The sequence below is a fragment of the Gymnogyps californianus genome, chromosome 1, assembly GCF_018139145.2.
Source record: "Gymnogyps californianus isolate 813 chromosome 1, ASM1813914v2, whole genome shotgun sequence".
NCBI lineage: Eukaryota > Metazoa > Chordata > Aves > Accipitriformes > Cathartidae > Gymnogyps > Gymnogyps californianus.
Genome location: NC_059471.1, coordinates 149,273,727 through 149,298,065, shown reverse-complemented (window position 1 = coordinate 149,298,065; position 24,339 = coordinate 149,273,727). Strand labels below are relative to the sequence as shown.

General features: G+C 40.7%; 1 protein-coding gene across 2 annotated transcripts in view; it reads right to left on the bottom strand.

Moving 5' to 3' along the window:
* MICAL3 (microtubule associated monooxygenase, calponin and LIM domain containing 3) overlaps window positions 1-24,339 on the bottom strand; it is a 110,127-nt gene that overhangs the window by 5,496 nt on the left and 80,292 nt on the right. Inside the window, exons 34-41 of one of the 2 annotated variants that reach the window (XM_050915618.1) lie at window positions 23,852-23,946; window positions 22,126-22,173; window positions 20,191-20,241; window positions 18,221-18,328; window positions 17,392-17,485; window positions 12,775-12,825; window positions 3,058-3,123; window positions 593-692 (exon numbers count right to left, since the gene is read on the bottom strand). In XM_050915618.1, the coding sequence (XP_050771575.1) occupies window positions 593-692; window positions 3,058-3,123; window positions 12,775-12,825; window positions 17,392-17,485; window positions 18,221-18,328; window positions 20,191-20,241; window positions 22,126-22,173; window positions 23,852-23,946 (613 nt within the window). The remainder of the gene's footprint in view (window positions 1-592; window positions 693-3,057; window positions 3,124-12,774; window positions 12,826-17,391; window positions 17,486-18,220; window positions 18,329-20,190; window positions 20,242-22,125; window positions 22,174-23,851; window positions 23,947-24,339) is intronic. The other variant, XM_050915619.1, reaches the window with a different exon arrangement.

Genomic DNA, 24,339 nt, shown 5'->3' with positions numbered 1-24,339 from the left:
AAACAACATCTTGGGGCTTTTCTGACACAGGCACTAAGACAATCAGCTTCCACACTGCCTGGGTCAGCTGACATACTCAGAAATGAATTTCAGTGAATTTGCAGCACGGGGACTGTGAAAGCTCCCAGTTTCATTAACAGGAAAAAAGGTTTATCATCTGAGCCCAAATGAGAGGCACTGGGGTCCCGCTACAGGCAGAGGGCCACATGGCAAAGGTGACCGAATTAAACACTTTTGGCTACACTTAAAAGTGGACTCTACCAAAACCAGGAGGAGTCACACATTATTTCTTAGCTCAAAAACACTTGTGTGAACAAGACGAGTTTTTTCCCAGAACAGCTTGGGAAGGGCTCAGAGCTTTAAACATGCATCTGTACTTCTGGATGTGCACAAATAGTTGGAACTTTCATTCCTTATTGCTATTATTTCTTCTTCTACCACTCTTCTGAAATGTACTTGGATTCATATCTCAGCCAAGAATCAGCCTAAGAGACTGCTGACCTCCTGGCATTATAGGGAAGACAGTACCGACAGATCTTCCAATACTATTTGTAACATAATTCCCCTTGTGAAGCTTTGCACATTCACTCACAATATCATCAGTTCAGACTCGTAGCGAACCAAGGCATTCTTCTCCTGCACCAGCTTGAACCACTCCTGCATCAGCTTGGGATCATCCTTCTTACCCATGCCTGCCAAAAAAGAAACCTGGTAAGTATTCAGGTAACGCCCTGCAATCCTTACAAGCCCAAACTGCAAAAACAACAATGGGGCAAAATGTGCAAAGAAAGCCAAGCAAGATGCTGCCAGAGCACTCCCAAGCCGGGTCCATTCAGTTTGCCTAGAGCACACAAAAGAGTGGAAGTCACCTCCAAAAGGATTCTCTTCTCTTTGGAGCCTGATTTTTTTTTTATTTTTTTTTCTTTACTTTTTGATTCTCTTGTGATTGCTTGTTTCTTCCTCACTTAATGCAGAAAGCCCAGATTTCTGTAAGTATTTCACTTTTCCTTTAATTAGAAGAGCTTTATAGATCCTCATGCCAGCTACTTAAATGTATGCTCATCAGAAATGGATTCCATTGCCACTCCATGTGTTTTACCTTCATTTTCTCCAACTGCATGTCCTCAATCTTTTCTTTTACTGGCCAAAAGTAACATCTTCTCTTTTCTTTTTTCAATAGCTAAATAAATCTTTTCTGACTGCTCCTCCTAGCCACATATATCTATCCATCTTGAAGATCCCCTCTGCACAGTGAACACAGAAACTACTTCTACTGTATTGCACATCAGCACTGGTAAGAAAAAGAATCCCCAGACACATTTGCTAATATCAAAGCAGAATAAAAATACCTTGGGTCTTGGCCACCTGCTACAGAACTCTCAGTTGGTATTTCATTTATTTTAAAACCAACTCCTAAACTTACTCAGTAGTCCACTGATGAATCTGGTATCTGTCAGGAGTTATGTGGAATAAATTGCAGAATGCTGTTCCCAAAGCCTTCTGTTGATATTTGTCAAATGCAAGAGCTTACCAGGGAAGTTCCTCCTAGCAATCTCCTGGCCACTGATTCCACACTGAACTACCTGCAGATGAATGCTGTGACTTATATCAGACACCATCAAGGACACTAGCAATGCGCCTGCCTGCATGGAAGTGGAGGCAGGAGCAAAGCCTCAAATCAAGCTCAACAAATCAAGCTCAACAGCATTTTCGGATTGCTGCATCCTATCAGCTTGCACTGCATGTAACCTACGCATCCTAAAGTAACTAACATCCCTGTCTAAGTTTGTTATTAAGGATACATCCTATCTACATCAAGAGCAAAAACTCTCAAACAGTCATTTTGATGCTAAAAATAATCAAGCAGCAAGCTTACTATTCAAACTCTGGGAAACACTTCACGAACACCACATTAATGGCTAGTTAATTCAGACCTGTGCCCTGCCTCCATCCTTAGTATCGCAGAGAAGTGCTGCACTGGAGCTAAACAAAGGAGAGCCTACAACTCCTATTAAATTGCGGCTTAGGCTGAGAATACCTTCCTTTGAAAAATCATAATAGCAGATCCTTGGGGAATACCAGACCCGGTTGCACCACCCTAAGAGCCTTCGGCTCTGTGGACTTTACACCAGTGTGTTGCTCAGTTCCAAGCATTCCTTTCTGAGCATCTCTGCACAATATGCCCATGTGGCGACAGGAGAGGGAGACTGTACATGCAGATGTCCAGTGCTGTGGCGCCATGAAAACACTGGGAAGTCTCCCCATCCTCTCCGATGCCAGGATGTATAGAAAACAAATGCCTCTAAGAAAAAGCCAAAAACACAACGCTACTGACCTATGAAATACATAAGTATTTTTAAACAGCCAATGAGCAGAGGAATAATGAGAGGATTGGAGAGGGAGCACTGACAACTGATGTGAGGGAGCACCATGGACAGCAGAGTAAGTGGTTAGCAAAATTACACCATGAACACACATAAACAACCCCTTCCCCCATGCCTTGGCAATGGAAACTCTACAGCAAACTCCATTTGGGACAGTTAAAGAATGCACTCAGCAAGACAGATGAGGGAAAACTGGTCTAGCTTAAGGTTTGTTGGTTTTTAAAGTTCAAGGATGTTTTTGCAAACTAGTCCTTATAAAGACACAGTATTCCTTTAATCCATATATACTAATTAAAAGGCCATCTTTAAGGAAGCAGATTGTCTTCCCTTAGCCCACCTTCCAAACATCTTTCAGGAGGAATAGAGAAATTGAAGCCACCAAATGAAAACAGAAACTTTCGATTGTGACGTGACCGCTCCCACCGCTGCTGCCCAATGTCCCTCCCAGTCGCTACACCTTCCCTAGCACAGCTGGGACTAGCAAAAGGGATACTGTACCTTTAATAACTTGCCACAGGCTCAGAGAAGCTGATTAGCAGGTTGCTACTGAGAAGGTTGGTTTGGGGACACAGCAAGAAAAGGGCTGGGGGCCTTGTGGTCGCTAGCTGACTAGTGCTGCTACGACAACCCAGCTGTGGTCGAGGAGAACAGGGAGCGTGTGAGGTTACGTTACCTTCATGGGCACAGCAAGGGCAGAAGGAGAGAGGTCTACGACGTGGTGTCCCGGCATTGGGCTCAACTTCAATAGGACCAAACGAGGAAGAGGAAGAGGCAGGAGAGGAAGAGGAAGTTGGAAGTGGAACGGAAGAGGAAAGGAGTGAAATAAAAGACAAGCAAAGGACAAAAAGCATAAGAGTGAGAAAGAAAGGAAACACAAGAAGAAAAGAAAAGAAAAAATACAAGAAATGGAGAAGGAGAAACAAGGGATACAGTCTACAGATGAATAATGTCCCTAATAAGCACAGATAACAGGTAAGAGGTAGACTGAGATACTGGTGAACTCTTACTGAGCCGTACAAATACCAGGCAGGAGGTTATTGTTACTGTACTTTTTCCTAACGTGTATTTTTCAATCACATGGTCTTTAACCGAAAGGTTTGTGAACAAGATGTCAGGACGAGCAGAGACGAATATTTAACTCCTGCTGATAAATGTCAAATTTCAAGCAGGGTTACAAAAAGTCTTGCCTGCATGCATAAGACACGAGCTGTAAGCAGCCACCCTACCTTAAAGCTTTATCAGGACCATGCTTTTATCACCATGGCAGCATCCACTGATGGTAAAAGCATCCTTTTTAATGGAAAATAATTTCTTCAGACAGGGAACATCACAGGGAGAATCTGATTAATGTGGAACCAGCCTGCCAGGATCTGCTGTGTCAAGTATGGTGAGTACACATGTACTCAACTGTACTGTTATTCTTAGAGGGGAAAAGGCTTTTACATGAATAAAAAAGTGATTCACATCAGGGTCTGCAGGGGCAATGACCAACTGAGGGCTTTGCAGAGTTAGAACGGTAAATTTAAAGCTCTCCCTTGACATTCTCATTTCACAAAGCATTTTAAAGCTTACAGGTCCTGTTAGTATCGGTGACTTATTGAATCTTTTTCATCTTTTCTGTCACCCAGTGAAGGACAAACATTTCTCATCTCTAAAATGGTTCAGCTGTACTTAACGTTACAGAGATAAACAGTAGGAAATAACCAACATCACTAATAGTTACAGGAGAACATATGCACCAGGAAGGTGATGAGCCTGAAACATCAGAGCTAGCAGAATGGAACACTTACTGCTCTCAATGCACAACCGCATTTATAAAGAGGAGGCATTTCTGTGTTGGGAAAAGGCATAAACTCCACAACAACAATATGGCAGAATAATGCTTATTTTGGAGAAGTCAGCAGAGTTTGATATACGTGGTTTGGAACTAGACTACCGGCGAACTGGGAAGGCTTTAGAAGGGACCATCACAGAACTAGACCAGCACATGGAGGACATACTGGAGCGAGAGGGAGAGCACATTGGCTTCAAAGCCTGTGACTGAGCAGGGCGGTTTTCTCAGACAGGAAGAAACCTCTGTACTGGGAGCAGGAAGGGGCAACATTAGGAGAGCTGCCACAGTTGGCCATATGACAGTTACAAATAAAGCATCATACCAACATTAGTTGACAGTACCAGAACCTTAATTCTAGTTGTTCAGAATTTTCCAACTTCTTCATTTAAAATGAAAAAATACTAGGGCTTTTTTTTGCTACGATTGCTATTTCACAGATTAGGTTACAAAAGCAAAAACAAAACAAGAAAAACCCCAAACCACAAAGGCACTTGAAGAATAAGCTTCCACACAAAGCAGAGCATTTAGTGCATGATACCTGTTACATTTTTTATTTCACATCATATCTTATTCAGCAAGAATTCTTCTATATATGCTTTAACACTCTAACTTGGTCCTGGGGGGATCAGGAGATGGACATCTAACTATATGGAAAAATCCACTTCAATTTTTCAGGGTTGGAGATTTCATTCAGAATTTTGTGTGTGTGTGTTTATGGGATGTTGATAACTCAAACACAGCTATATTTACACATTTCCAACCATGGACATATAGACTTGGTGAGGAATTCCCGATTTGCCATATTTGATCTGAAAATAAACACCTGGTATGTGAAAATGCCATCCATCTCATTGTGACATGACCACAAACTACTAACTTTTGTAACCACTGAGCAAAAGGTCTGATCCTAGGAGAAGATGCCATCTTTGGTCTCCAGTAAAAAGCCACAGGACTCACACAGCAGAAGGCTGTAATACAGAACCCACTCTCTGCAATTGCGTTTTCTTCCTCTGCTCTCAGTTGTGCTATTTTTTAACAGAAATACTATGCTCCCACTCTTGTTTAAGGAAAATGTGTCCTTGAATCAAGTTACAAAGTCCATGGTATCTATAATAGTCCTGCTACAGGAAATGTTAACATTGCTTTTCAGTAAGATAATGAAAATAACCTGTACTATTAAGATCCTTTCCAATTACTCCACATGTAAACTACAGTTGCATCAGTGAACACAGGTTATATGATCGTTACAATTGCTTTGGAAACAACTTCTGTCCAGCCCAGGATGATTATCAAGGCTTTAAAAAGTGTACCTTATGTACTGGAGATCCTTAACAGCGAGGACAGAGTAAAGTGCAACCTGAAAAATTACCTCTTATAGTTCTCAAGCTGTGAAAACTACACCAATTATTATGCTCTAAAATACGTATCATGCAGTAGTAGAATTTTAAATATATTTTAAAAACTTCTCTAAGGTGGTAGTCATGAAAACTACCTCCCCACCCTTGCTAATAAAGAGTATTGATACATGTGGTACAGATACTATAAGTAGACTGAAATAGGAACTTTCTAACTTTAAGAGGAAAAATGTTTTATCATATTTCCTGAAATGGAGAAAGATTTTTCACTGACAGTAATAAATTTTTAAGTGTATTCCACGCTACACATTTCATTATCCCTCCAGATGAACTCTTTCAAGAAAAGGCCTCTTAACTGTTTCAGAAACAGAGAACCGTGGAAAAAAAAATTCATTTTGATAAATGGAAAAAACATTCCCTCAGCCGGCTGATAAGTTTAGACAGTGAATGTATCATCAGATCATTCACATTCCTGTCAAGGTTAATTTAAAAAAAAGTACAAATTCACAGCAAGAGCTCTCACTGTGTATATTTATGTTTAAAGACAATCCTGGGAAAAGGCTGAACTCCTCATCCAGTACTATTAAAAAGGAGAACTATACAAGACTCTGGTTCACAATATGGTGTTAAAAATTGTCTCATCTACCTTGCCGTTATCACTTGTCCGATTACATAATGGAAATCCTTACATGTCTTCTTATTTCTCCCAAAGCCATCACTAATCCTACAGTATATAGTATTATTATTATATTATTGTTTAGAGAAGAGAAATCACCACCTCATGGGCTCATTAAATTAAAAACATGATCATCACTGCAAGACAATTTTCCTGGCCATGGAGTCAGGGCCAAATGGGAAAAACTTTTGATAAGCAAATAATAATAATAAAACAACCCCCCAAAACCAAAAAACCAATCCCCTGTCTAAGTCTCCTCCCCCACCAAAAATCCCAGGCCAGGTCTGGCAACACAAGTCTTCATCCACAGCATGGGAAGAGCGCTGCCGGCAGCAGCAATACCAGCTACCCACTGCCCCACTGATGCAGTTCGCTCAGAAGGAGCTGAAGGGTAAGAGAAGAACTATTTCTGTGACCATTCACTTCTTAGCTTCTCTCTGTGCTGTCAGCAAGAGTCTGAGGTGTGACTACAGCTTCTGGACAGAAAATTATAACTTTTTTTCCCCCAGAGAGGCAAACCTGCCAACACACTCTGTTAATCACCAGTTGTTCCTTTTCAATGCCACAAGCCAACTTTTCCGAAATGCACGTAAAGCCTTCAAAGCAGAGGTCAGCAGCCCAAGTAGCGAAGATGGCAAGCAGAGGCATTCACAAGGGTGCATGGGGTGACCGGTACGGAGCCAGGAGCTGCAGTTTATTGAGGAAAGGACCGTGCCCCAGCTCCCGAGCACACTGAACATCCTGGAGACGTAGAAGCTCTGCCTTGCAGATTAGGCAAATCCCATCAATAAAGTGACTGGAATTATCTTGCCTCTGTGAAAAGAAGCCTTTCCCAGATCTTTCTGGGAAATCTTTCATGCAGTCATGACAAGAAAGACCTTGTTTGCCATAGTACCCGTGAGAGATTGCAGACTTTGCTAAAGCGGTGGAAACCAAGAGCCAGGCCAAGAATAAATACCATCGCTCCAAAGCCTCTTCAAAACAAGGAACGGAAATTGTATAGCCACCATGAAAACAGACCTTCCTTTTCACTGTATGTTGTTCTTCGTTACACAAGCTACACTGGACTGTTGTCTTCTTTTCTACTTTTCATTTTCCTATTGTTTAAAGAGCAATACTTCAGACTGTTTTTGTCCTTTTCTGCTGTAGCTACGTAACACTTCTTCATAATCTGAAGCACAGTAGTAAAAATGATTGATCAGGATGAAGAAAGCACAGCAGAAAGTTTGGGGTGGCAGACACCATTATCCCCAAGCTACACCTCACATTGATCCCCTTCCCTATTTGCCCATGTCCTGTGGTATGAGAGCTGTGATGGTTTCTGAGAAGTGGTGAGCCACTGCAAATCAAAATGACTTGAACAGATATACCACAGACCAAATGGGATCACATCCTTTGCAAGCTTTGCATCCAAAGACTTTGATTTCTATATTGCTGACTAACCAGCGCAGTTTGGAAATCAGCAACACCGGGCAGGAAATCCAGCTCTTTGGCTAATCTCAGTTCTCCTGAACCATTATGCTGGCACTTGACCTCACAAGCCAAGAGCACGACACTTTAGAAATTCTTATTCTACTAACAAATTCCATCACTCATTTAGCAGGCAGACTAAGAGCTCTAATTTTAAATTAGTGCTTAAAACAAGGATTAGTCCAAAAGAGATTAGTAAGACAAACTCTGCCCTGATCACAGGAAATACCCTCTTTCCCACCTTTTAAAAATCAGTTATTGTCAGAAACCCGAGTACTGAAAAATAAAGCATTCCAACTTTTCTATTTGGTGAAGTTGTGCAACAGCAGTGTTGTAAAAGAGCAAGAATGCAGAAAGCCACCTCTTGGAGAATAGCATCCACACAACTGCAGGTATTATAAAGCTGAGGGCAAGGATTCTGACAACTATCCCATAAGCACATCACTCAGTGTCTGACTTAACACTTTACTAAAACTATGTCAAAACCAGTATCTTCTAAAGTACAATCACTAGAAGAAACCTGGGGAAAACTCACAGACCACTGAATTGTCATGCAAACTGAACCACACCTTTATTTATCCAGCAGAAGGGGGGGGGGGGGGGGGGGGGGGGGGGAAGCCAGGAGGGAAAACAATAGTTGGAGCAGAATACACACACAAACAACCGCACAGAAGTCCTCTGCTTCTACTAGACCTCAAGGCACTTCAAAATGCAGTCAGAATTAGTACAGTTCTGCACTGACCTTGTCTCCCAACACTGTTAGTTTTTGTGTGCAGTTGTGAGAGGTGTGCAGAAAGAAGCAGGTAAATGGTAATTGCCTGCTTCCAGAACCTAACAAATACTCTAATTATACTTAACAAGTTCTGCTTATCAAGTGCGCTTTCCTGCTCCAAATTTACAGCAAAGAAAACATGTTACCAATTCACTTCAGTGTCAAAAGCAGCTGCAGACTGTGAAAACAATGTTTATCTTACAACTCCACTCCTCTTCCAGGAGAGCCGTGTTTGCCAATCACAAGAAATAGGACGGTTCCCACTTGAGTGTATCAGACTCCAGCCTTGCAGAGTTAGATCTGCAGGACTTTAAAGGACATAGCCAGCTCAAGTATTTTAAATAAGTTAATAAAAAGTGAAGTTGTTGTAGAGTATGCTTTAAACAAAGTACAAAGAATTTTAAAAGAGCCACAATCGCACTTTTTTCCCCCCGTTTACCTGTTGTTCATAAGGCTCGTGTCAAGAAGGGAGAACGGATGTCTGAAATCAGCACTATCAAACATACCAGCTCTCTTCCTTACATCCTTCTTGCCTGTCTCAGCATACTCCAGCCAAGAGCAAAGCAAGACAGGAGTGTGGGGCTGTTTCCTCAATGATTCCCTGCTGGGTGCAAGGAAAAGGAAGCCACTCGTTTGAGTGCAGAGGGAACAACGGAGGTACTTTCTGCAGGCAGATGAGGAGCAAACTGGGACAAGGAACCAGTGGGTAAGGAGGAACTGAGGCTGGGACTAAGTAAGCAAGGAGACTAAGAATGCAAACTAATAAAGGAGAAGAGACAGAGAGAAGAGGGAAAAAGGGGTTAGGGGTGAAAGGAGAAGGCAGATTTGTGGAGAAGATATGACCTACAATTTTCCAGACAAATAATGCTGGGTAGAAGAGGGAGCAGAGCCCAAAAATTCTGGGAGGAGGCCAGAGGCAGAGATTGAGGCTGTGGGGACTGAGTCAGTGGGAAGACCAGAGCAGGACTGAAAGACTGGCAACCGCTAGTGGGGAGGAACAGGAGGTCTGAAGGGTAGAATACTAGGATTTCTTTGTCAAGAAGGTAGGATTAAAATTAAATGCCTGAGAAGCAGAAACTGAGACTGAGAATGAAAATGGAAGTGGGGTAAGGAGCTTTGGATGGAAAAAGACAGGGTTAGGACACAAGGACTGTCTGGAAAGAGGGAATAAAAGGGACAAAGAGTGTACATCCCCCAGACCACTGCATCCTTCCAGTGTCTGGCTCAGAATCTGTGTTTCAAGTCTCACCATTCCACAGCTGCCAGCAAACATCTGTGAAATCCACTGACTGTGTCCCATTTCCTCTCCATAAGGATCTACACAGAGGATGACAACCTAGCATTGCTACCAGTTATTCCATAAGGGGATGAGGCAGAGTTCTCTGCAGTGGACCTAAAGGTTATAAATCTGTTGATATATCAACACAATATAAAATCTTTATTTCAGTTGACTTTGCAACCTTTGTAATGTTCTTTTACCATAACCGCATATATGACATACACATAGGAATAATTACTCAGAATTGAAATGTGACCATCTGTAGCGTGAAATGAAACATCTGCTTTACAGCAACAGTAATGACATTTTAGAACAGGAAGAGAGGATTATGGCATCTGAGCAGAGCAATGGGGGTAGTTAAGATAGCAATCTGTAATCCTGCAAACTGGAACTTGACCAAGGATGTCAGAAGTTACCACTCCCTTGCAGAAGTTGTTGCACAATCTGTAACAACTAAATGAAACGCAACTCTCATTAGTGTAAAGAAAATCCAGAATAAATTAATGCACTGATCATTCAAAAATAATTACCAACTTACAGATAACTTTTCAAAGTATTTTGCAATTTTGCTTATCATTCTACTGACAGCATGACTCTGGAGTCACGCCTATGCCTCAGAGACACAAGTTGCCAGTAGAATAATTAACTATGCAGCCATCCTAGCTGCTTATAGCGCTCAGCAGGACCACGCAGCCACACGGCGCTCCAGGGATTTTAATGGCACTCCACCCAGATGCAGCATCCTGCACAGACATGTGAATTTCGAAGCTGAGCTCTAAATCTGCCACTGAATAGTGACAAGTATCATCAGAGCAATGTATCCCTTCTGGCAAAAGTGTTCTGGCAGCCCCAAAAGCAAATATAAAGCAAATTACAGAGGCAACAAAATAGTACTATAAAGCCACATACTCCAGGCAGGCTATACTGGCTCATTGCATTTAAAGGGATACTGCCCAATACAGTTTTTTAAAGTTTGTTTTGAAAAAGGTATTTTTGAGATGAGCAGAAACATGATATAGTTTTAAAATATATCAACCATTTTTACAAAACATGAACATTGTCTCTGACTGTTCGAAGCCGAAGTGACTGAGTCACCCTATAAATAAAACCAGCCTGTTATAGAAGATCAAAAATGACGACTCTGGGGTGACCATCTGAGTTCAGAGAAATGGCAAAAGCAAACACACAACAAAGATAAACAGTAAATTCAATTTTCAGTTAAGATTTTCTGCAACACAGTAATTTTTCAAGTGACAGTGTCCCTTTAAGTAAAGATTATTTTGCTTTTCTTAAAGTCACTATTAGTGATTTTGATGGGATTGCTGTCTCTAAAGAGGCATTAGGAGGAGAAGCGGGAGGAGGGAGAGGTATAGTGGAAATAGCATTAAATAGGGATAAGTGTCTGTTATGTGTAATTCAGCATCAACCCTTTTACAGCTCCTACTCTCTGCACATACGAGTATGGGCCAGCCCTGATGGACATAACTAGGAAGAGGGTTTCAAAGTCTCTCTGCAGAAAATACCCCAGGAAAGAATGCCAGAGGGACTTAGCAGTGAATGAAGCACAGGGCTAGCGGAGGACTATCACATCAAAATTAGCACAGGGGAACTGGGCAATAAATTAGGTCTACTAAGGAGAAAAATCTTCCATTTTGAAACTTGAACTTAGGTGGATATTCTTAACTCAGGTGGATGTTTTTCAATAAAAGCTTATTGCACCAGGACAATTTGGAGTCATTCCCAGGCAGCTACAGATAGATACTATGTGGCACAGCCTCCTCCCGGAGGAGGAGAAAAATCGACAGTTAAAAGCCTGGGCAAGATTATGTTTGAAGGATCAAATGCAGAACACAACGAAATTGGGGGAAGACTTCTAGAGATGTGTCTTGGATCAGGCCTAGAGCCTGTGGATCTTCCACTCTGTGGAGCTGGACTGTAATGCACTCCCTCAACAAAAACACAGCTTAGATCAAGCAACTTTATACTCTGAAAGACAAATGAAATGAGACCCTCAGATGACCATGCAACCGAGCAGCGTTTGCTTTCTCTTGGATCTGCTGACAGATGTGTTCATTTTATAAGAATAGATTTAGGGTGATTACCAAAGGGAATTTTAATTTTCAAGATGGGCAAATGCTAAACAAATGCCATTTGAAACCCAAAAGTTATTCACCTACTAAGGGATTCAGGAAGTAACATTAATTAAAGAAATGCAGAACCATGGTGCAGAGTGATAACCAGATTATAATCGCTAAGTGAAAAAAAGAGCTAAACACTGTAACTTGTGTTTAGCACTAAATGGGATATTAAAAAAACCAACATAGCAAGAAGCTTATTAGCTGTGTAATGATGCAAACTGGTCTGACTGGAACCTCGCAGATTCCAGCAAAAATGACTGGAACTCTTAACAGCAGATTCTCTCCTGACCTTACAGTAAGACAAAACAAGAAAGAATAAGTATCTGTCATCTACAAGTGTTTCAAAAGTCCCTTCAGGGAGCATTTTGGTTTTGTTAGATCATCAACACACTCTGACTTTTTTGGAAGAAGCAGATGAGCCTCAGGAGAGGAAGAGGCAGGCAATGGCATGACTAATTCTTTACAGTGCTGTTAGCTGTTGGGAGCAGGTCAGTTCTGCTGTCCCCTTCACATTAAAATCTTTTCCTACAGAGGATTTCGATGATAGAGTTGGACTGTGCAAAGGAGAAGCAAAAAACCAGAACGGCCTTCCACTGCTAGCAGGGAAGGTGGCTAGAGTGAAAACAGTAAGTAAATTTTGAAATACTCAGCACTGTGGAAAATAGAAGAGGGAGCCTTACACATGGTTTGTGGAGCATGCTAGGATCTCCTCTTCCTGAGCTGGAAAAGGGGTTGTGCTATAGCCAGTCATGTGCAAGGGCTGTTTCTTCGTGTTTGTGAGCCAAGGATGGGAGAAGTAGGTGAAGGGAGGGGTGGGGAGGAGTGTCAGCAGGGTTAGTGTCAGCAGGAGGTTCAGCCATACATACCACCCAGATGCAAGTCGATGAGGTCACTGTAATAAGACTCTCCCCAATAGTCTACAACAAGGAATTGGTGAAGACAGAGTTATTGAATCAGATACCCACCCTAGCCCCACACAATCAAAGCAATATATGAGAAAAAGACATACAGACAGAAACAAAAAAAAGGCAAACAGGAAACATGCAGCTATACACGTGGGCACATATATATATATATATAAATTATATGTCTCTCTTTCTCTGTATATATACATATATGTACATACACACACAAACATATCACAAACATATATTGGGAAGATGAGGAGAAAATTCCCTGCAGGCAGGCAAGGACTTCCAAGGGGAAAAATCAAGAAGTCTACACAGAGACACTTCACCTATTTCAGTCTGCACCAGCACCTGACACTGATGTCTTTCCTGTTCTTGCTGAGAAAAGCAGAACCAATCTTGTTGCTTTCATGCTGAGCAATATGTCAGAAGGAAACAGTGTAATTTCCTAGGTCAGCTGCAGGAAAGGTGTAAGGCTTGATTTCTTGGAGGCAAGTGAGTGGAGGATGTGTGTGTACAGCACATGGGTGGAAGGCACTGACTGAGCGCTGACATGAATGGCAAACGCCTAAGTGTGGAAAGATATGTATGTGTGTTTCTCCTAATGCAGTATCTATGCCAGAGAAGAACCTGCACAGAAGCATGCGGAGCAGAGACGTGTACGTCCACAGCTGCTAGAGACAGGTACACCATGAGTCTAGCACTCTGTAACATTTCTTTGGGGAAGAGGCAGATGGGAGTACTGAGAGTACTATTTCTCACTGCATATGATTCACTTGATGGAAAGAGGTGGCTCTTAAATTTTTCAGTATTGATCTGACAGTAGGAGACATTTTCCCAGCTCTTAAAAATGCCTATCAAAGTTTATGCTAGAGGAGGATAAGAGAGAAAACAAAAAGGTTCCAGAAATTTCTGATTTGACATATTTTTAAGTTGTTAATTGAAAAAATGAAAAATCCACACAGGAAACCAAAGTCATGAGCATGTCCAAACAGGCAGATGCACTATAATACGAAGTACTGATACATTAATAGCAATCCCATTCAAGGTGTCTCTTGGGACACCGCAGAAAAATGGGAAAATTCTTTATTGAGATTATCCTACTTTACCTTTGCAGTGAAATACCGTGATGCAAAAGAAAGGGGGGGGAGGAGGAAGGAAAAAAGGGATGACAAAAGCTTAGACCACCATATGACAAACTTGCCACCTGAAATAGAGCTTACATTGTCACTTGAAATAGAGCTTACATTCCAAATCATTCATTCTTGGTATGAATGCGACTATCAAAGGCTGAGATTTTCAAAGATAATCACAGAGAACATATTAAGGCAATTAAGTAATCATGGGGTGTGAGATCATTTTCTGAATCAGAAACTAAATGTTAGATTGAGCATTCAGCTTTTAAAACAATAAAAGACCAACTGCGCCTTGCCTGAGGCTGAGCCAATTTAAAAAAGGAAAAGACAAGTAGGTAGCCAAGAAGGTGCAATTATTTTGTCAAAATGAAAGTTGACAATGACCTTCAAAATGTTTCTGAATCTGATTAGTTGAATAGCTAGTATCATCATATAAATATTCCAACTTGACAACTATCAGATAATGAGTGAAATTCCTGGAAAGAGTATTGAGCTGTCTGTACCTCTTACTAGGATCTAAATTAACTGTAATCTCTCAGGAAGACAGCAGGGCATCGCTGTGAAGAATTTATTGACAGTCTTCTCAGTGTAAGTCACTTGGCAAGAACATACTACAGATGATGCAAAATGGATGGAAAATAGAAGCAAAATTATTCTAAGTAAACAAATTCTTACCTATAGTGCTGGTTTTTGTTCTTACCAGCCCAACTGAAAAATACTATTTTTCTAAAAATGGAAAGAAGTCCAGAGGTCAGAGATCTGAGGAATTAAAGTTAATGGAAGACCTCTACAAAAGCAAAATTTGAAATTCTTCACAGACAGGAAAGATGACTAACAGGCAACGTGCTAAAAGATGATAAATGACAGAGAAGTCGTTCAGATGGTCTTCTCTATCTTTTTCTACAATAGGAAAAGAAAAGATTCATTACAAAATACAGAATTCTGTTTCTTCTGTCAGGATTTTCAAGTACCTAGTAGTAGGAAACTACTACTAACACTATCTAAAACTTCATATTTAAATGCCTAAGTCAGTGAGTGATTTGTTCTTTCCCTACAGAGAGGGAAGCTGAATAACCCACTCATTACAGAGCCTAATATGTTCTCCTAGAACAGGTAATATTGGCTGTCTATGGGACAGCCATTACTTCGATCCTGCATTGCAATCCTTCTCTATTTATGTGGACAGAGTATGTGCACAGGAGGCATACCTCCCACCCTCCCCCATTTCTTCCCCTTGTACAAGCTTATTAAAAGGAAAGAGATTTTTTTTTTCAGATGACAACACCACTTTATACACTGCCCTTCCCTTTTTTAACTTTTGTTTACATGGTTTCATTAGGGGAGGGACCGATCAGAGACAAGAGCATGACTCCACACCTTTACACAATGGTACTTGCTGAATGCAGTGGTCACTGTTAGGTCAGTATCTTAGGCAATGCAGATGACAAGAAAATTATACTGCCCTCCTGAATAATTAATGGCTATTGGAGGCAGAAATTAATTGTACTTACAGAATGTGATGCCGCAGACTTTAAAAAGAAGGAATTCAGTTATTTTATTGCAAATGTATGTAAAATGTCCATGCAAGAGTGGCTAGGTGAAGCATGGAATTAATTTATAATCTTGTGTTTCAGTCAGCACAGGTTAGAACATGCTTCCCTGTGCCCCCTCCCCCGCCCCCCCAATGTGTTTCTTGTTAATCCCCTGAAATAACTGGAAGAGTTGAGGCTGGTGAATTCTTTATGACAGAGTTAAGCTTCCGTAACCATAATGTATGATCTGTTGACAGAAACATGTTGCAAGAGCAAAGCATACCCTAGAGACTTTCTGAAGAAAAGAGATTCATTTTGCAAAGAGTGACCTACAATTCCATAATTCTGCTAGGAAATTCACAAATACACAAGCTCATCTAAGACTGCTTCCATTTTGGGAGAGCTGGGAGTGAAAAGTTAGTTATACAAGGGTTTAATTCTGCAGTCTTCCATATAAAATAGTAATTCTTACTCTTGGTCATATTCTGCCCTCTCTGAATGTTTTTTAGGCATTCTTCTATCATTCTTCAATGAGAGAGCATTCTGTCGTGAAGAATGTTCTCTCAGCTGCTAAGATTTCTCACTTGTGCTGACATGTCTTATATGAAAGTCATTTAGCAGCTCAGTAATCAAGACTGACTTCCAGATGAAAAGAAGAAAAAGGAAAAGAACAATTAGAGATAAGAGGTGGTTTTAGTAAGTGCAGTAACTGGCAGGCCAGAGAACAGAGTGGGGCTACACAGAAATACACAGTATAAGGAACGAGGCACCACTGCAAAGAAAGAGTTTTTGCACAAGGCTTTTTTTTTTTTGAACCCACAAATGAAAAAGCCAGTCAGATCACAAAACCATTGAAGTCCTCAAGATTGTCCTCCACACTTGTAGTACCTATTTGCTTTGGTAACCACTCAGTCCTTCTGCTTTGGCACACCCTTATGGAGCATCAAACATACCTAATCCTGGCGGAGTAGTAATTGGCGGGAAGTCACAACAGACTTTTCCTCTGGTGAACCTTCACTGCTTAATTAAGTTCCATCTTCACAGGCATAGCAGTGGCTCTTCAATCCAAGCAACAAGCCCAAACATTTTCCAAACACCTGTTCCACTATTACTATTTCTGATCTCTGACCCTTGTAATCAGGTACATAATCAGGGCCTGTCAGGTATACGCACGTTGCATTTGCGTGTTGGATATCTGACTCCTCGCAATCGAGGATTCTTTTTTCCAGATCATTATACTACTATCAGCATTATCTGAACCAAGTACTCCCTCCACTCATATGCTTGCCAGATCAGATGATACTCATTTAGTTTAATTTCAAGAACACATAACATTCCTTTAACAGCTTGACATGGATACCTTTCAGTACACGTGTGCATTTCTGCTCTGCACAACTTTGTCGGAAGTAGCCAGTGTGCTGGGCTGTGCAGTGAGGAAGATGTTCTGTGATGGTCCCTTGTAAGGACACTACCTTGATAATCCAACACAATAGAGAAAGCACACACAATTTCACAATTACTTCCTTAACATACAAACAGGGTTCTCTTACTGTGACAGCTTTATGTGAATTGCAGCTAGGAAACCCCTCCAATTTTCTAGCTGTAATATCCAGTAATACGCAGAAGCAGTCAGACAGCCATTATTAACAGTTGGAGCATTACCTCCTAAGCCCCAGGCAAAGATAAGTGAACTAAGTCTCTGCTGATAGGGAAGTCCCAGGATTAGAAGAAACACAGGAGAAACAAGGCCTCAAAAAGATAGTAGAAAAGGGAGAATGGATTCACATTGGACTCCATCTCTAGGCTACAATGGTCCAATTGCCTCTAAAATCCAAGCAGCTATGGACTAGTGCACAAGCACTTGATAAAAAAAAATGTTAAAAAGCAAACCAAATTCTGATGGATACCTGCTTCTCCCCGCAGGGCCTTCTCCACAGCAACCCCTCTCTCCTCGAGTTGCCTTTGCTTCTCTTCCACTTGTTCAAGCTGCCGCTGGATGATCTGTTCAGAGAAGAATGGAGCAGAATCTCACCAACAGCAATTCTCCTGCTCTGTCTGCAGCACTCATCCAGCACTAAGTGACTTCAGCCAAACTGGCCTTTTCAAAAACAAGTATTTGTCCTCAACAATACACTGCTTCAAAAGCTAACTGCCTCAAAAGCTAGCACCACAGTCCCTCCAGTGACAATATCCTCCCCACCCCCTTGCATCCTATCCCTTAATTTTGCAAACACCTTGATACTCACTTATTTGCTACAACTCCAATCACCCTCCTAAACACTGAAGTGAAAGGTGATGCTATTCAGTCAGCTGAGCCCCTACCTTGAGTTTTAAACAAATCCCATCACCTATAGATGATGCCAGCAGTTTTCCAACAGATTCTCTGGTAATTAAAGGTTAATTTGGTAACACTTCACCCAGCAGCATAATCTAGCAAAGCAATGATAGGTGCAGCTTCATCAGGTATTATTGCTTCACTCATCTCCTGCTAGAAAGGTGTTATGGTCATTATTTTTCTCACTGTAAAACTATCACGATAGGTTTCAGCCATTCTTCCCATGTCTGTGACATGATATGAAATTTGAAAGAGGGAGTAGGAGCAGGGAGAATCATGTAGAAATAGAGGAAAGTTCTGTCTCTGGATCCTCTTCTGACACACTCAGACGAATGTCAGGATCATGGTGCTTTCATATAGAGTTAACTGTCTGCCATGACAAGAAGATTGTGAGACACTACCTGAGCTCTGTGTAACCTCTTCAGCTCCTCTTGCTTGGCTTGTCTACGGGCAGCTTTCTGTACTCGCCGGGTCAGCTTGGCATTCAGTTCCTCTTCTGTGTAGGCTCTCTGAAGGAAGGAAAAACAGGAGCAGATTTTATTTGCATGCTCAGAGGTTTGGGGGGAGGGATGACCATTTTCTCTTCCAAAATCTCAGAAGGGAGGTGTTCTGTCTTTGCCATGGCTGTGTCAAAGGTCAAGCTTCTGTAGGCAAAGGTGTTCACAGTGCAGTGAGCAACAATTTCAGGGTCAAATCAGGAGTGAAGAAGCATATAAGCCAACTGCAAAGCTGTGATTGTGTATAATGTCCCACCTCTGTCTTCCATTGCTGTATGAAACCTCTCCCCAAAGATCAAATAAATTTTTATTCTATTTCTCAATAGATTTAGCCAAATAGATGTAGTTAAATCCATGAGTACCATATAGAGGGGTCACATAGGTTTCATTTTAAAAGAGGGTAAAGGCATGTCTACATGAACAGTTACAGCAGTATAAGCTAAGAAATTATTATAGACTAGTGTAGTTGTATTGGTATTCCCCTCTCCCTATTTTATTCTGGAGCAAGAACATCCATAGTTGGGAGTTATACTGGTATAACTGGTAATGACTACCTGTGTAAATTTGTGCAACTTTTCTATGAATCAAGAAGGCAAAAAGACATTTGAAAGCAGAATGACATTCTGGTGTGAGATGGGAAATCCCATCTCAAGAGCAACTCCACAAAACTGGCTGGTATAAACCAGAGCAAACAACCCCTAAACTAAAACCAGAATATTACAACACCAGACGCCACCCAAAAGGAAAAAGGCTATGTTTATAGAAATAGCACGGTATTTCCTCCTCTTCTTTTCTCTCAGTGAAACTAGTTTAAAAATAAGTAACTCTTTTTAACATTACTGAAATGGGGTTTAGTATCTTATCAGGTATACTAGTTGGTTGTGTTGTAGTCTAGGAGGGCTTCCTCTCATAGACTTCTAAGAGTGTCAGAGAAACTTCACAACTGCATGAAGTGAACTACAGTGAAGAAAAGAACTCTCTTCCCACATACATGTATGTAAGCTTTAAGGGACAGCTGTAAACAGATGTCTTCCACTTCTGGAAAGAGATCTTCTCCATAGACAGTCAATTTTAAGGACAAAATGTTAAGACAGATGACCCTGAAATTTGCTTTATCTAGTTATTGTATTGCCACATTGGTCAGTCTACCTCTGGTTTATTGTTCTCAGTGAATAGAGTTTAAGGTAGGATCACAGCTCTATTAAAAATCCCTCAGATAGGTGGTTAGCAAGCACCATCGTTAAAGCTCCAAGAAGTTAACACTTTACTCTTTCTTTTTTTAAAAACACAAAATCCACAATGATACCCGAATCAGAAGGTAAAGTGATAGAGGGTGTGACTTTCCTATCCCATGTAACACTGTTGCGACTGTGAAGACGGGACAATAAGAATTTCAGAAAGGAGCAACATTCCTGAAACAGAAATGCAACTTCTGTCTTGATTTTAGCTTGATACAGAGTTTCACTAAGATTTCAGTGAACTCAACAATGTTGAAGGACACCAATTAAAGTGTGACGATTCACTTGAACTCATATTCTAAGTATTAAAAAAAAAGAATACGCATACATATTTAATTGCCTTGAAAACCAATTTGTTCTGAAGCTCAAAGATTATCCACATCACTCTGTACAGTGGTGCACTGCTGTGCACTGATAATTGCATGCATTCTAACCAGACAGACAATTCAAAGCTTAATGCATTTTTGGTAGACAACCTCTATGAAGAATTTGCTGCCCATGTCTGCTAACATCTCACGCATGCATAGTCAACGTTTGTGATGTTAGTGCACATGTGACGGGTAGCTATGGATTCAATGGGTTAATATAGGGACATGCAATGCAACAATGGCCAGCTAGTGGGAATGGAAACACTACCTTTGACGAATATGATCTCTTGAATGCCAAGGCGTGTGGTACATAAATCGACTTTAAAGGGGGAATGGTAAAGGAAAAAAAAAATAAAAAAAACGTACAAAATGAAGCAAAATCAGTTCAACATTGAAAACAGATGCACAGTAATAAAACAAAGCTGTTTTTAAGTGAAACATAAAATTGTGCAAATGCTGAACGTGACCCAGACTGATGAAGCACAATGGAACTTCTGTCCGCAAAATCAAGTTTCTAGCACTCTCCTGAAGGCAATTAGCTTTGGCAGCCTCTTTGAAGATACAGTCAACTTGGAAATATCTTTTTCTAGAGGAATTATTTGGCCTTTATCTACCTACGGTTTTAACGTCCACTGAGGAAGTACACATACATACACATATAAAATTTTGGCTTAGCATTTGGAATAATGGCTTATGCTGGGGCATATTTGGTCTGAACTGGCTCAGCCAACCATATATTACTCTGTCACACAACTCTCCATTTACAATCTGATTTACAACCTTTCCTAGGAGTTGTGTTTATTTCATGGTTTTAAGTTATCCCTACTTCAGAGAAATGATCATTTGCATTTAACTAACATCATAAATCTTCCTCACTGCTTTGTGACAGGGGAAACACCAGATGGGCTCAGAGTGGGTTATGTGTCCTACAGTAACGGAATCTCCCTGTCTAAAAAGAGACCCGCTCCAGAGGGCTTGAGGAGCTGAAATTATGAGGAGGCGGAAAAGGAGGCAGAAAAGATCACTACCTTCTCTATCCAAGGACATTCTACGTTACCCTGTACCCAAAAATAAGGCAAGTAAACTACTTAGGGTTTATAAAAGAGGCAAATTTCCCTTGTCATGAAGTACAGAGGGCATTGTGCCATTCTGGGCAAACAGCCAGCATTTTGCATTTTCACATTCAATTAGCTAAAAACAGTCACAAATGAAAAGCCATAGAACAACTTCAGCATGTATGCAAACTTCAGTAAAAAGCAAGCTACCTGCAGTAGTAAAACGCACGTCTGATCACAATACCACAATTGTACAGGAACAACGACAAACACACACACAATGACACACACCTATAAACACGAGACCCACAGGGCATTTCCATTAGGAATTCTTTACAAGAGGCTTCTCTTGAAAGACACTACATTAAACAACACTGAATTAATTCACTGCTGATCACAAAGAACAGGCTAAACAGAGCAAGCTGTCTGGGAAACAAGCTCACTACAATTACCAAAAAAGCAGCACAAGCAGAATTTCAGTTTAGAGACGGGGTTCACATAAAAGTTATGTGGCACACAGGAAGTCAACTCTTACCCATAATAAGTAGCAGGCAGTTTGTAACTTAAAAAAATATAACCCCCACCCCAAATCAGTACAAACCCAGTTTTGTCAGTTTCGAAGTTCAATTACATTTAGTTTGACAGCAAGGCATTCCAGTGTTTGCATGTACATTCTACATCCTTGAACAGGATGCAATAAAATTAGGTAAATGGAGTTCTCAGATTCGTTTCCTCTAAATAAATTCATTCTCAAAACTATTCTTTAGAAAATAGGCAGATGCTGAGCAAAGAAATTCTTAGTGTAACTTCAGCAACAGCAAATGGGAGAAAGTGAGACACCACCACCATACCCTTGGCAGAGCTGGTGAGATATTTTCAGTATTAGGATTCCAGGCATCTGCCACTGTCACCTATTGCCTCCAATGCTTAATGATGAGATCTTTTTTTCTGCAAAAGCCATTTTAAATCAAAGTAGCTCAGTACAGAAAAAAAAGTGACCATCAAGGCATACAAAAGTCTGAAAACAAGCACAGACCTTAATGAAGCCCTGCTTCCTCCTGAAGGAGCTTACAAGGCAGAACAGTAACTCAGTAACTCTTATCTGAACCCCCTATATTGCATATCTGTCCTCTGCTAGCCACAGGTACCTCATTCTTCTGCATCTCTTGGAAAATGCAGAATTTCTCATGAAATGCCTTGAGGGCGTGCAAGGAGGAATGGAAGGGGGAGAGAAAAAAAGAGAATAAAATAAAAACAAAATAATCTTCCTCTTAGAAGAAATCTAGATCAACTAGGGAGAGAGATTAAAAGAGGTAAGTAAATTCCTACTTACTTCATCAACTCCTTCCACCAGCCTTAAATTCATTAGTTATTCTAATTCATTCCACTATATATACATAGAAAGCATTTCCTATGACACTTCAATTTGCAATACTTCCATACCTTTGCCATCTGAGCCAAGTATCAACTAGATCCTGCCATTTGAGACTGATTTGTGCACACTGGATGACAGGTTTGAGACAGGACATTACTCTTTCAGATGCTCTCTTCACAAGTTTTTTTTAACATGTGAACCAGGCACCACCAGGAAGGGACAGGCGGAACACATTTTTCATACTTCAGTACCAGCAGGGCTTTAGTGTTCTATGGGGTCAATGAAATCTCTACTTATTCCTCCAAACCTTGCAAACTCTGTCTAGAAGAGCTTAGAAGCTCTCGGGAATGAAAGAAGGGCTCTTTCCCATTACTATGATTGAGCAGTTCCTTACATTTTTCACTTATTTTTGCATTAATAGTGCCATCCTAAAACTGAAATAAATAATTTAAAAGCAACTAACTGTGGCACTTGGCTCTCACCATATATTTTCCACACATAAATATGTGCAAATAAACTAAACGTCTTTTTCTCTCTGTGCTTTTATGGAGACCCACTGGTGTTTCCTCTTTCCTCCTCAGTAACTTCCTTAAAGCATCATTTAAAGTGAAACTATTTTGGCTAGAAAGCCGTTGATATGTCTTACAATATGACATTATAGCACTAGCTAGGGAAGGTTGGTGAGGAACAAGAAACAGCGCTCTCAGAAGAAGCAGAGTTCATACCAGACCACACTGGAACGAGAACACCAGGCTAAGACCAACCCCTATATACTGGCATTTCATAGGGGCTCACTACCATGTATTTCACCTTCACAGTTGTTATCTACACACACAGACATATGGAAATACTCAGCAACGGACTCAAAATCTTCTCTCCAAAAAAAGAAGGTACTAATTCAGACTGTACACATTCTCTTCTCCCAGGAAAAATAAGCAAATCTGCATGAGCTGCAAAACTGCAGCCTGTAGCTTACCTCTTAGCTGATGTTCTGTCTTGACTATGTTCTTGATGTATGCAAAAGTACATTCCTGTCTGTAGTTTGATTGGAATTCTACCACTTCAATCTATCAAAGAGGCTGGTAAAACAATATCCTAAAATCGGACCCTTACAAAAAGTAATTACTTGTTATCTTTTTGCAATAAAGAGCCAGTGAAATTTACTCTTCTGACATTAAATGTCTGTTTTCTGTAGACCACTGGCATGCTCACAACAGGGACAAAATTCACTATTCTGACTGTGATATTCCTTGTAAAGTAGTGTCACAGTGAGACAATAGATCCTTCATATAACAACAGTGGCAGTAGCTTGCAATTGTGAAACCAAGTGAAACCAACTTATTTTAGGCAGAACAGTCAGCCAACTTACAGGAAAGCCTGTTCCATGGAAGAAACAGTAAGAACAACAAAATCAATCGTCCAAGTTTCTGATGTGGTTCTCTGAGCCTGTGATCTGCTCAATGCAAGATCCATTTAAAATGCATTTCCTATCTGCCTACCTCTCGCTTGGATTTCTGGGAGGAGCGTTCCAGAATATCGTCACTGGAGAGGTCAGAGTCCTCTGAGAAACTCAAGTGTTGACGGAGCTGCAAATCTGAGAAGCCGGGAATAAAAAGGAGAAGTTAGAGAAGTGGTAACTATTCTTACTGTAAACATTTCAGAACTCAGTAAGTTGTTTGATTGAGCTTCAAAAATACTTAGTCCTTTTATGCCAGTCTCAGTTGCTTCACCTGGGATTACAGAGTGATCAGAGAAGCACTGCTCCGCAAAATGATCAGTATTAGTTAGAAGCTTCATTCTAAGAGAGCATCACTTTCTGCAAACGCTGTTAAAAATAATGGTAATGATGATCCCTTTGTACTGTATCAATGCTCTTAGGATAGATACAGCACCTGGATGACAGCACCTGGCACTATTTTGGCTATTTGTACAAGACCAGAGAAACGTAACATGTTCGCTTTCAATCACATTTATGGCTAACTTATTT